The following is an 11,887-nucleotide window of genomic DNA, read 5'->3' as shown; positions in this document are numbered from 1 at the left end:
TGCATTTGTTATCTAGTTTCTCCTGCTTTCTCAGTAATCTGTCTCTTGCTTAGTGCTGTCACATCTTTAACAGTAATGGTAATTTTGTATTTTGATTATTTCCTGTTTTACTTTAAAGATCAGGACGATCATGTCTTATTTTGGTTTTACTTCATGCTTTTGTTTTTTCCTTCCTTTCACCTGCACTGAACATGCGTTTTATGCGTTTGTGCTTCTTCTGTGGATTCCTTTTGTGTGTAAGTCCTTGACTTTGTGAAGTTTTTGGTTCTTTCCTCAACCATGAAAAAACTTTGCTTTCTGTTCATTTTGCTGTTTCATCATCCTGCATTTGGCTCCTCTCTCCAGGTTTCCCTTTAACACAACTGTCAAGGTCCAGGGATGGCTGATTTTTTTCTAAAGCTACGCACTGTTTTATTTCTACTTAATAATACTAACATTTTCTATTATCTATCTAAATATATATGTTATATATAAGTGCAATGAAGGTGGTCAAGAAATGGTGAGTCAGTAGTGAGGAAGACTGATAGTGTGGTCAGTAAATTCCTCAAGCAACAGACATCTGAGAACGAAGAGGAGCAAGGAGAGGAACCATCATGGAAGGACAGGCCCCTACACGGCATGCACCATCGGCAGATAGAAGAAGTAGCTGATATCCAGAAATCCGGACACTGGTGGACTGAAAGACAGCACAGAGGCACTAATCATGGCAGCACAGGAACAAGTTCGCAGCACAAGATCTGTAGAGGCTGGATCCACACCAGACAAAACGTGTAAAGATGACCCTGAGACAATCCAACAGCAAGCAGGGCAAACATCGAGTGCCATAACGAAGTGGCCGGCACAGTATACAAGAACATCTGTGCCTAGTACGGCCCGGGAGTCCCGAGGTCTAAATGGGACACATTTGTCACATCTGTGTTAATCCTGCAATAGGCTCCAGGACCCCACGGCCCTCAGTTGGTCAAGAAGACAGATTATCATCTGTTTGAGCTTAACTGTTCAAATCCCTTCGTTAGCACCAGATTTCAACATGCTACTGTGTTTCTCATCACATCAGACAAACAGAAAGATTAGAAAAATAAAAGTAAAGAATATTTCTTAGTTTTTCCACATGCATTGAGTTTACTAGAGCACACCACAATTTACAGATCACCAAAAAGGGACAGGAGCTTCACATGTTGAGTTTTGGTAATCAAACTCAGCATTTCAGTCTTTATTAATCAGACAACTCACTGAGAAAAATGCTTTCCACATTTAAGATGCTATTATCACACCAGCATTACAATGAAAATTGGAACAATTAATGACCTCACTTTTCACATTTATAAATCCATCCAGTGAGCCGGAGTAGATCCTGGCTTCCTGCTGGGCACACCTGATGTATAATATCGTTTTAGCTGCACTGTGAGTGATCTGACCACAAGATGGTGCTCTGACCCCAGTAATTACATTTAATGTGGGCTCCAGCCTCTTACCACAGTTCGAAGAGGTAAATGTCAGGTTAATCAGTGATTCCTATTCAAAATGCTAATTGCAAACTTCAGAAAGTTTTAGGTCTTCAGGTCCTTGATGTTGTGTTTCGCTTTTGTTGTTCTTTTTGTTGTTCTTTTTTAAAAACGTCCTTTTTAGTGCAAACTGAACATTCACACAGAAAACGCTTTTAGAAACAAAAACAGACTCGATTAAATAAAAGCCTAAAATATGGAAGTTTTAACTTTCAACTTTGACTCCATAACTTTGCATTTGAAGCAAACAAACAAACGAAAAGAAAAAGAACATATTCATACTCATATCAGAATGTTTAGCATCTCTGTGTATCTATAAGGCTGTGCAGGTCCTAGCTGTGTTTGTGTATATGAATCAAATTTAAAATACACCAGTCTGGTAATATTTAAAACACATAGCAGCTTAACAGCTCTTGACAATTTCAATATGAGTTTGATTAAAGTCCAGCTGCAGATCAAGTGTATCAGTAGTGATGGACTGAGGAAAGTCAGGCACAGGTTAAAGTCTGAAAAAGGGTTTGTTACCTTATTTATTTACCCTGTTAAAAAAAACTTGGTTAAATTATACAAAAATCTAAATCATAAATAAGGGCAAGGTAACAGAACATAACTCAAAAACCAGCGTGCCCCAATACTAGTAACTCAAACAATCGGACCTACCGAAATGAGACAAAGGGAAAACTTAAATAGTAGCTGATCAGCCCACAAGGACACAAAAAGGGTACAACTCACTAAAACCAACATAACAAATTCCATCCCCCCCCTATGATCCAGAGTTGTGGTATGACCCAATTTGCAGGTCTCCATATAGGCTTGCTCCACCCCTTTTCCACCTCTTAGCTCAAGGGGCTGGGAGCAACAGACTCTGGGAGACTAAATCATACACATAACACTATAAACTAAAATGTGCACACTTATTTTAGAATACACTACACCAAAACCAATTCTTTTTTACCCTGTAAATTAAATCCTATATTTAAAGGAAAAACAACTATGTGTAGTGTTATGTATAAGTCTGTTGTAGCGCTGTGATGTTTGATAGATGTTACCCAATATGAGTGGCTGTAACTTCAGCCATCACAACAGTAAAAGGCAAATAAATGTGCCCAGGTCCTGTTGCATTCTCAGTTTTCCTGTCATTTTTAGGGGGGATTTGGAGTCTAAAGCTCAGGACTAGACATTTGTGTGCATTCATTTATGCCAGCCACTTTAATAAGGCACCAGGTGAAAGATGTTGGCTCTGGTTCACATACTATTATTTTTATTTGGTGCATATGATACACATTTATACAACTGTAGAACATAAAGAATCACTTATAGAAACCATAAATAAAAACTGGAATGTTAAAAAAAGTATTCATATTCATGTGGGGGTTTTTTTCTTTCTCAAAGCCACAGGGAGCCAGCAGAGATGGAGGCTACATGCAGCTCTGGAGCCTTAGGTTTCTGACCATTGTTCATACTGGATTAATGCAGCTGCAGTGGGTATCTGCATTAATGGTGTTCCCTGTGTCTGCACCATAAATTCCACACAAAAGACACCGATGTGACATTAAACATTATTTCTGGGGACTGCATTGTAAAGCCTCACCATTAGAGCATTGGCCGCTGCCAAAGCAGAGGGTGAAATGATCACACAACCAAGCTTGGTTGTATAAGGGCAAAACACAAACACAGGAACCGGCTGTTTAAAGGTTCCTAACAGATGAATCAAATATTAGAACCTTGGCCATTAAGAATGAACTGCAAATGTCTTGGCTGGTCTGTGCCACACAGCAGGCTTTATCATTATTGAGATAAAAAATAAAAATGTTTTCAGGACATACACCACTGTAGGAATCTTTCATAAGACAAACCCTTTTTAATCTGTTACCCAAATAACCCAGCTAACAGCGAGCATTCCTACAACATTTGCAAACGTCAGCTATCCATCCGAATGACATCTTTAAGAAAGCATTTTGATCTTTATCATTTCAAATATCATCCATGTAAAAGTTTAAATAAGAGACAATATTTTGTAGGGGTATCAGATCATTTTTAAAACATTTGTTTTTATAAAACATCCCTTTAGTGTTATATGGTAATACGTTTTCAAGGGGCTACTCAGAGCAGAGATGTTAGAATGTTAAACTGAAGTAAAAATAGCCATTTTAATAAAAGATCGACGTTCTTGTTTCTCTGATTCATTCATTTCAGACGTACTCTTTCTACTAGCTGGAGGACTTTGAGAAACTACTAGCCTCAGCAGTGTTGGGGAGAAAGAGCCAGGTAAAATACAGGCTATCAGTTATATCGCTTTTGTCATTTCAAGAACATATTTATTTATGTTTTGATAAGATATAGTTTTAAGATTAACATTTAAGAGAAGACAAGTTATTTTTCACGGTTTCCTGGATGGGCCTCTAACTGTACATGGACCCCTGGGAACATGCCTTGAATGCCTACAGGATAATTCATCCAGGCTCTGGCCCGCAGGAAGTCTCCTAAGAACTACAATGAGTTTGACCCCCCTGTTCTAGTCCACAGACAGTGGATAGTGAGCTGCAGTGCAAAGCTTCAGCCACCAGAGTGCAGGATGCACCGCAGATTTGAGGAAACTGCTCTTTGTCGTTAAAGATTTCTCCGGTCATTTTAAGTCAGCTGAAGCCTTCAAATTCAAACCTCATGTAAATAAATAAATGAATGAATAAATAAAAACTGAGGAGCATACTGTCCCGAGTCACCGAGCTGGGGACTGCAGTGTGCTCACATGGCTCACGATCCTAATTTGAAGATACTTTAAATGTGCCTCTTCGCCATTACTCCATTTCACAGGAGCTTAAACTTTGACCCCCGATAGCTTTATTGCTTGAGCAGTCTGTCTCGTGTTTTGGTCAAATGGTCGCCATGGTGACCCATTCCCACGACAGCCACGTAACCGGAGCTGCCAGGCAGGTAGAGCAGGTAACCGTGGCAAGCAATTCAAGGCAGCAGGTGTGTGTGAGAGAAGGCAGAGCCAGAGGGGGAGAACAGACAAACAGAAAGAAGAAACGGAGACTAACAAAACCCGGAAAGATCAACACACATTCACGACTCTGTGAGATAATCAAAGAAAGAAAGGAATAAAAGTGGAGGACGAAAAGCAAACTCAGGCCATGGAGGCCACAGTGGACGAGGATGATGGGACGTTCACTAACATCTCTCTGGCAGACGATACAGGTAATCCACTTCTTCAGATTTAGCCCTAACCTGTCCTTTATTTCTATTTGCACAAACAGCTTTTAGCCTGCAGCCAGTCGACCAGATTGTAAACGTCGGTCTGTCAGTCACAGTTTTACACAGATAGTCGCCTCAAGACTAAGACAGGAGCTAACCCCCCTCTATTAAACTGATTCCAGTGTGCAGCTCTATGTTTTAAAACTAAAAAGTTGCTTTAAAAAACAGCTTATTGTTCAAAAGCATGCGCTCTTTGGGTTACAGGTGAGGTTATGTTCTGATTATTATTGTTATTTATTTATTTATTTATTTATTTATTTATTTATTTTACCTGGAGCAAACGGTCAGAGACCGTTGTTTTTAATGTTACAAGCATGTGACTGCACAAAGGGCTATAAGGTAGAAACAATACCACAGTGTTTATATGGGTGTGTGGCATTACTGGCTGGGGTGTGGCTCCTTTTTACTTCTCGGATTTCACACTCTCCGATTGTTACTAATCTTCACTATGTACACATGAATCTCAAACTATAATATTTTATTTAGAGTTGAAGTAAGTAGCTCGAGAACAGCATGTAAGCAAAGAGAAAAGAGTAGACGCCACAGACTGTAAATAAAGATGGCTGCAGTCACCTTCAGAATCATCAACAGGTTTGTGAATTCCTGCTATGAAGCCCGGACTTTGAAATGCCCGGAACACTTATTGTGGAAGTTGATGCACTAATTAAACTTTAAATTAATTTGAACAGTTATTGTCTTGTTAATATATGTGTTACTATTAAGGTACCAACATCAGCAGCTGTCTTACAGTTCAGTTACACAGTTTAGCCAGTTAGATGCTGCTCAGCTGCCTGTGTCAAATCACAGACAATATATAAGATGTCTGTAGCTTCTGGTTATGGAAAATTTTGTAATCACAAGCCATTAGCCACTGAGTGTGCAATTTCACAGTGAGATCCATCCCTTGCTTTTCACATTCAGTTCTGACACACAAAGAATCTCAGGGTTTCCTAAATTTAATCTGTGGTCTGTGTGGTCTTTACCCACTTGCCAGTGAAAGCAGATACACCCTCAATTATGCAAACTGGAAACCTTAGTTGTGTTGTGTTTCCTCTTACAAATCCCCTCTAAAGACCCAGTTTCCTATTACCTAATAATCCTAGAATGCTACTCATAAAGACCTTGGAAGCCACACACACTCCACAGAGCAGAAAGGAACGCACAGGAGGATGGATACAGGGTAAACTGGCCTCAGACAACTGTTGGCTGAGGCAGCAGTGCCCCCACAGGGTTTGGGTTTGGCTAACAAGCAGCAGCATATGGAGCTGAGGCCACAGGGGTGCCACACACAGACAGACAGACATGCAGGCATGTAATAATGCTCACACAGGTCAGATAACACTTCATTCATGCATTCACATAGAAAACTGTAGATGTGCATAGATGTGTGTGTGTGTGTGTGTGTGTGTGTGTGTGTGTGTGTGTGTGTGTGTGTGTGTGTGTGTGTGTGTGTGCGCGCTGGGGTTTCTACCAGACGGAAAAGCACGAGCATCTGTTAGGAAAGCTGTGTGTGTTTGTGTGTGTGTGTTCAGAGCTGACATATCTCATTGTTAAGAAACAGGATATAATTCAGGGGACTCACGTGACATAACACTTATTGAATAGAGCTAAACGGCTAAAATATATTACATCTGGCTCTACATATACAACCCCACACTTTGGTTGGGCGAGTCTTCTTTTTTATTCATTAATTTATTTTATTATACTTAGACTGCATGCTGATTGGGTTGGTTAAGGGCACAGTCTCAGCTGCTGCTGGCTTCATGCCTGAAATCAAAATGGCAGGTGCCGTAAAGTGGATTAGTAGCCTTGTGGCAAACCCACATAAAGGTATTTTGCGAGTCTAAAATAGAACTAATTCCAACATATTTAATAAAAATGAAAATATGATAAAAACCCACGAAATCCAACATTTCTGTTACATCACGAAACCGGAAGTTTAGAGAAAGTCTCCGATGGTGCGTAATGCATGTGGTATGTTGCTCCCCCTGTCGGTTGGTGTGGTAACACACAGCGATGTAGCCGTCATCGTCATCCTCCTCCTCCTCGTCATCATCATCACAGCTGTGTGTCTGTTTGCAAGGGTAACTCCGCTAATCGGAGAAGACTTTTTTTGTTGCTTTAGGTGAGTTCATACTCCTACATCTGCTGTGTTCCTAAATTCGAAGTATAAAAATTCGGGACGTATTTCTGTCTGAACTTAAAACTAGCCAACAATTTGCTTGTAGCAGTTAGCTGCTCTTCGCTCGGTGCCACGGTGTAAATTTTATTTGTCAGCGAAAATTTAAATATCAGACAGACCAGGTGGTTTTGTTTGGTTTCTTCTTATGACGCGTTTAAACGTTTTTGGTGTTGAAAGTAAATTAAGTTTCAGAATCGTTGGCTTGGTTGGCCACTGAGCTAGTTAGCTTATGGAGCTAATCTATCTACGCCCATTATCGGACACATTTGTGCTGTTTTGGCTTGTGTTGTCGGGGAAAACTGCCTCCAGCACCTTGTCCGATGTTTCGGCCGTGGCTTCGAGTAGGAATCGTGATGTGCTAGGAGGTGGAGCTTTGTGTATCTGTATGTGTTTTTTAGCTAAATGCTATGTTTTGGCGCTCATTGCTGCTTAATCGTTGCTTCAGTGTCAGCATCGATTCGATTATTGGACGGCAGACCGGCGAACTAATGAGCGCCTTTATCCAAAGCAGCATTTGGCTCCTAACACGCGTTTTATTGATGCAGTATGACCACAGCACTCTCAGCCTGGGTGCGGTGTGTGCTCCCATCATGCTATCATCACTCACTCAGACACGGTAACGGTTACCAAATCCAAACAAGCCAAACAAAATTACACTATTCACACAAACAATCAGTTACTTTGTTGATCAGTTAAATCACTGATACAGTGCATTTAATTTGAATCAAAATTTCCCAAATTCTCTATAGTTTATAATAACAGTAGAATAATAGTAATAAATATCTTATGATAGTCTTTATAAAGCATTCTCCGCATTAAAATAACTGTAACTGTTATTTCAGCTGCTGGTGCACTCATTATAATTTTAGGGATGAGCTGAGTACATACTCAGTGTGTAGGAAGGTTAAAAATGCTGTCATCCTTATTCAGAAAAATCCTTTTTGTGTCACTGTTTGGTCTAGAATTAGTCATGAATTACTGTAACAGTTAAGGCACTTAATCTCTGCAGACTATCAGTAAATGAGTGAGCTCTTTATAATTATGTAATAAGTAAATTAATAGGTTTATTAAGACAAAGGCAACTTGACAAGAGTGCAACCCGGTCACAAGCCAGTGCTCCTAGTGTTGGTCTCAAGCCTGGATAAATGGGGAGGATTGTGACAGGAAGGACATCCCGCGTAAAATCTTGGCCAAATCAACAAACGCAGCTTCCCGTGTTGTTGGACAACAGGGTGCTGGTGGATTCTCTGCTACTACTGGCCAAAAATCAGAATCAGAATCAGAAACTTTATTGTCATTGTCATGAGAACAACGAAATTAAGAATGGTCCCCGATCATTGCATCATCAAAAACAAAAGGATAGGGAGAGATGGAGACAGATGATCTACTGTGGTAACCCAGTTTCAGTGCTTTAGGATTGGAATAAACCTGGCTTTACACTGCAGGATGGAACAGGTCTCGGTCTGGTTCATACCTCAGCTCGTGTTGGCAGGAGACATGAACTAACAAAGTGCCAGGGAGCTGAGCAGTAGAGCTTCAAAGTTATGTCACAGTAATTCAAGAAAATTTATGATAATGATATTTATGACAATATAGAAAACTACCCAGAAGCAGTTTCAATATTTTTCAGCACTGTGACTTTAAACTTGAAGGGAATTTGTCTTATATTGTAATGATCACTGATATCCACTGATATGAAATTCAATTTTTTGGACATATTGCCCAGCAGTAAGACTGAGAGTAAACAAAAGGGGGAATCATTACAGCTGGAAGTATGTCATCTGTAGAGCATATAATAATCAACCTAAAATGTAATGTTCAGTGATTCTGCTAATAATTAAAATCACTGTCTTATATAGACTTTCCATTATATCCTCCCCATATGAATCTTGTCCGCGTGTTCTGTAATGTAAGTAGGCCACCCTGCCTGACACACCAACTCTACTGACATGAAAATGTAAACACTGATGGCACCATATTTACTGTTGTTTATGAAAAGAGAGAGAGATTGTACAGTGCCTCTTAAATATAAACTCCATGTTACAACTCACAGCTATAACGGCGCTTTTCTTTGTCTCACAGTGGATGGTGGATCTGCAGCCCTGTATACCAAACAGGAGAACGAGCTTATCACCATGAACTGCGACATAGATGGTACGTGTGGGTGAAACAGTCTCCCTCAGGGTTAGCTTATGTAGAAATACTACTTCTACTACTACTACTACTAATAATAATATGATAATAATGATGCTGACGTGTATTGTTGTTATTTCAGGAGACATGGAGAATCAGGTGGAAGTTGAGGAGAAGACGAGGTTGATAAATCAGGTTTTGGAACTTCAGCACACACTGGAAGGTAAAAAAAACAAAAACAAACCCTCTTAACACACAAATTCAATTTTACCAGACGGGAACAATGACCTCATGGATGAAACACTCTAAAATGATACAACACGCTGCACATTTTCTGGTTTTATATCTGGAAACTTCCTCTGATATCCGAGGGCCTTTTTTTGTATGTACATCCTGCGTTTGTTCCCTAAAACAGATTCAATAAAACCCCCAAAAATCACATGTTTCTGATTTAACACGCTGGACGTTTCTCTCTGTGCAGCTGCCTTTTCTCCTTTTACGTATTCTTTCTTACTGCATGAGCTGTAAAGCATTAAATGCAGATTTTGATAAGTAAAAAACTGGTTTGGGTTTTTAAAAAAAATCCTCATAGAGGAAAAAATACAGAAATAATTTACATAAGTCACATGTTGATCTTTCAGTGTGTATTCTGGTAAATTTCTACATCTAAAGCTTTAAGATGGGTCTGGGCATGTCTGCTTAGACAGCTTCCTGAGTGACCCAGGCCCATTTACAACATGGATGGATAAATGCGAATCTACTAAATACTAATAATTAAGTGATAATTTGTGTGACAAAAATTGTACAGGGGGTCAGTAAATGCTAAGAAAGGGGACCTAATGGGGAAGAGTATGCCTTTTAGCTGCCCATTTCCTTTTTTGTCCCAGACCTGTCAGCACGAGTCGATGCAGTCAAAGAGGAGAACCTGAAGCTAAAGTCTGAGAACCAGGTCCTCGGTCAGTACATTGAGAACCTCATGTCGGCCTCGAGCGTCTTCCAGACCACCGACACCAAGAGCAAGAGGAAGTGAGTTACCCTCAGTAAAAAGCTGGAGTCCTGGGCCAGCAGCTGGGAGAGGAAACCCATCATGGAGACGTGGAGAGGGGTTTGTTTCCTCAGCAGATATGGGAGTTTCTTTAACCACTTACCCGAGTCAAAACTAACAAAATAAATATCAAATAACCCCATAAACGGACTTATAGACGTAAGAAATATGTGTATATAATTTCATTTGGACCAGGGCTGTTTTTCATCAGCTTCCTCTAAACACTACAAAGTAGATGTCACCCCTTTAACTCAATAACAGTAAATTAAGAGGTTGAGGGTCTTCTTACCTCAAGTTTGTCCCTAATGCTCGCTGTCAATCCGATATGTGTAAAAACAAAACAAAACAAAGCTGTGTTTCTGTTTGAGGCCGGTTCTGATTTCCTGCGAATGTCCCGCCTTTGACGTGTTCTGTTTAAAGGCGACCCCAAAACAAACCACAGATATTACAGATCCTCTTTGACCATGAACCTCATTATCAGCACTGGTTTAATTTATTTATTTTTGGTAAAGTATTTTGTACGACAGCTGGATCTGTTCAGGTCTTGGATGTCACCTTGTCTCTGTAAAGCACGACTGTGTTCCTCCACTTAAAAGCTGGCAAGCTGAACAGTATTATGCAGAGTGTATTTGGCATGTTTGAGTGATATTTGTTTATGTATGTTTTTTTGTTTGTTTGTTTGGCCGATTAGCATATCTACTGAGATGTCAATAAATCAATAATCACTGAAAACCAGACTGTATAAAGTTACCAAGAACTTTTTTAAATCAAGAGTAGGTGGATCCAGGATGTGCAGATACCTTTGAAAGCTTGTTAGCAATATAAATAAAAGCACAGATACTAAAAGTCTTGTAAACTTGCACTCTGTACCAGATTTTGTCTTTATTATCATCACTCAAGTCGGATTTTCTGTGTTTTTGCAGACCTGTGAACTTAATAGTGCGTGTTTGGTCCAAATAATTCCAAAAGCCACGGGATAAATACTCTAAAAGTTGCATCTGTTCCCTGCCTTCCCCTTTAACTGCAGGAGCAAAAAGCTGCAAAGAGGCCTGGAGTGTTATCGATCCATTAATCCAGGCCTGCAAGATGGGTTTGATCGTAAGATGAGTTGATGTACTCGGAGGGGGGAGGGTGTGCACATTGTCGTCTTCTTCAGATAAAAAGGGACGTGGAGGGGAGGGGCCAGGTGAAATTTACTTTGAGCGAGGATTTAATTAGCTTTTAAAATGAATTTTCCCAATTATCCTAAACAGTAATGTGCTTTTTGTAAAGTAAGGAATTAGGAAGGCGAAGGGAGGCAGTGAGTGCTGTACATGGTGTAATTTATTGATGTTATTTTGTACAGTTGTACAGTAGGATTTTAATTTGTTTCCAGCATGCTGCCTGTGCCCTGCCTGCACACGTCCTCGTGTCATCCTGTATGTAGACGTTCTGCACCTTTGCCTTTAAATTCTGTTTTAATAAAATCCTGAGATCGAGCCTCTCGCTGGTTATTTTGGTCACCTGTACAACCTGAAGTCTGTAAATGAAAGCTGGACATACCCACTGTGGCACCCCCCCCATTGGTTGGTGCTGTGTTTCTCAGACTGTAGAGCAGGGATGTAAAAATCATTTGACATCATGAGCTACACACACTTAACTAAAGATTTAACCCCTGAGACGTCTTAATATAAGAAAAAGGAACAACTTCAGCATTATGTCTCGGTGTTTTTTTTTTAATATGATAAATCTATAAAATTACAGAAAAAGTTTATTGCCCAGGTAGTT

At 39.9% G+C, this 11,887-nt stretch overlaps 1 protein-coding gene across 4 annotated transcripts; it reads left to right on the top strand.

Annotated features, from left to right (window-relative positions):
- The first annotated feature begins 4,477 nt into the window (after window positions 1–4,477).
- Window positions 4,478–11,598, top strand: scoca (short coiled-coil protein a). 4 transcript variants are annotated; one of them, XM_086296914.1, is made up of 4 exons: window positions 4,478–4,703; window positions 9,025–9,096; window positions 9,218–9,298; window positions 9,963–11,598. In XM_086296914.1, the coding sequence occupies exons 1-4, from the start codon at window positions 4,640–4,642 to the stop codon at window positions 10,103–10,105; spliced, it is 360 nt and encodes a 119-aa protein (XP_086153040.1). In that variant the 5' UTR covers window positions 4,478–4,639; the 3' UTR covers window positions 10,106–11,598. The 4 variants fall into 4 exon arrangements, with proteins under 4 accessions (XP_086153040.1, XP_086153041.1, XP_086153039.1 ...); XM_086296915.1 differs by lacking the exon at window positions 4,478–4,703 and adding an exon at window positions 6,730–6,885; XM_086296913.1 differs by lacking the exon at window positions 4,478–4,703 and adding an exon at window positions 7,131–7,307.
- Window positions 11,599–11,887: the final 289 nt, after the last annotated feature.

Source organism: Aulonocara sp. 'chitande type north' Nkhata Bay, linkage group LG6, assembly GCF_057382095.1.
Source record: "Aulonocara sp. 'chitande type north' Nkhata Bay isolate Kocher_YH1m ecotype deep benthic linkage group LG6, A_spYH_male_GT1.1, whole genome shotgun sequence".
NCBI classification, from domain to species: domain Eukaryota; kingdom Metazoa; phylum Chordata; class Actinopteri; order Cichliformes; family Cichlidae; genus Aulonocara; species Aulonocara sp. 'chitande type north' Nkhata Bay.
This window is presented reverse-complemented; position numbering and strand designations above follow the sequence as displayed.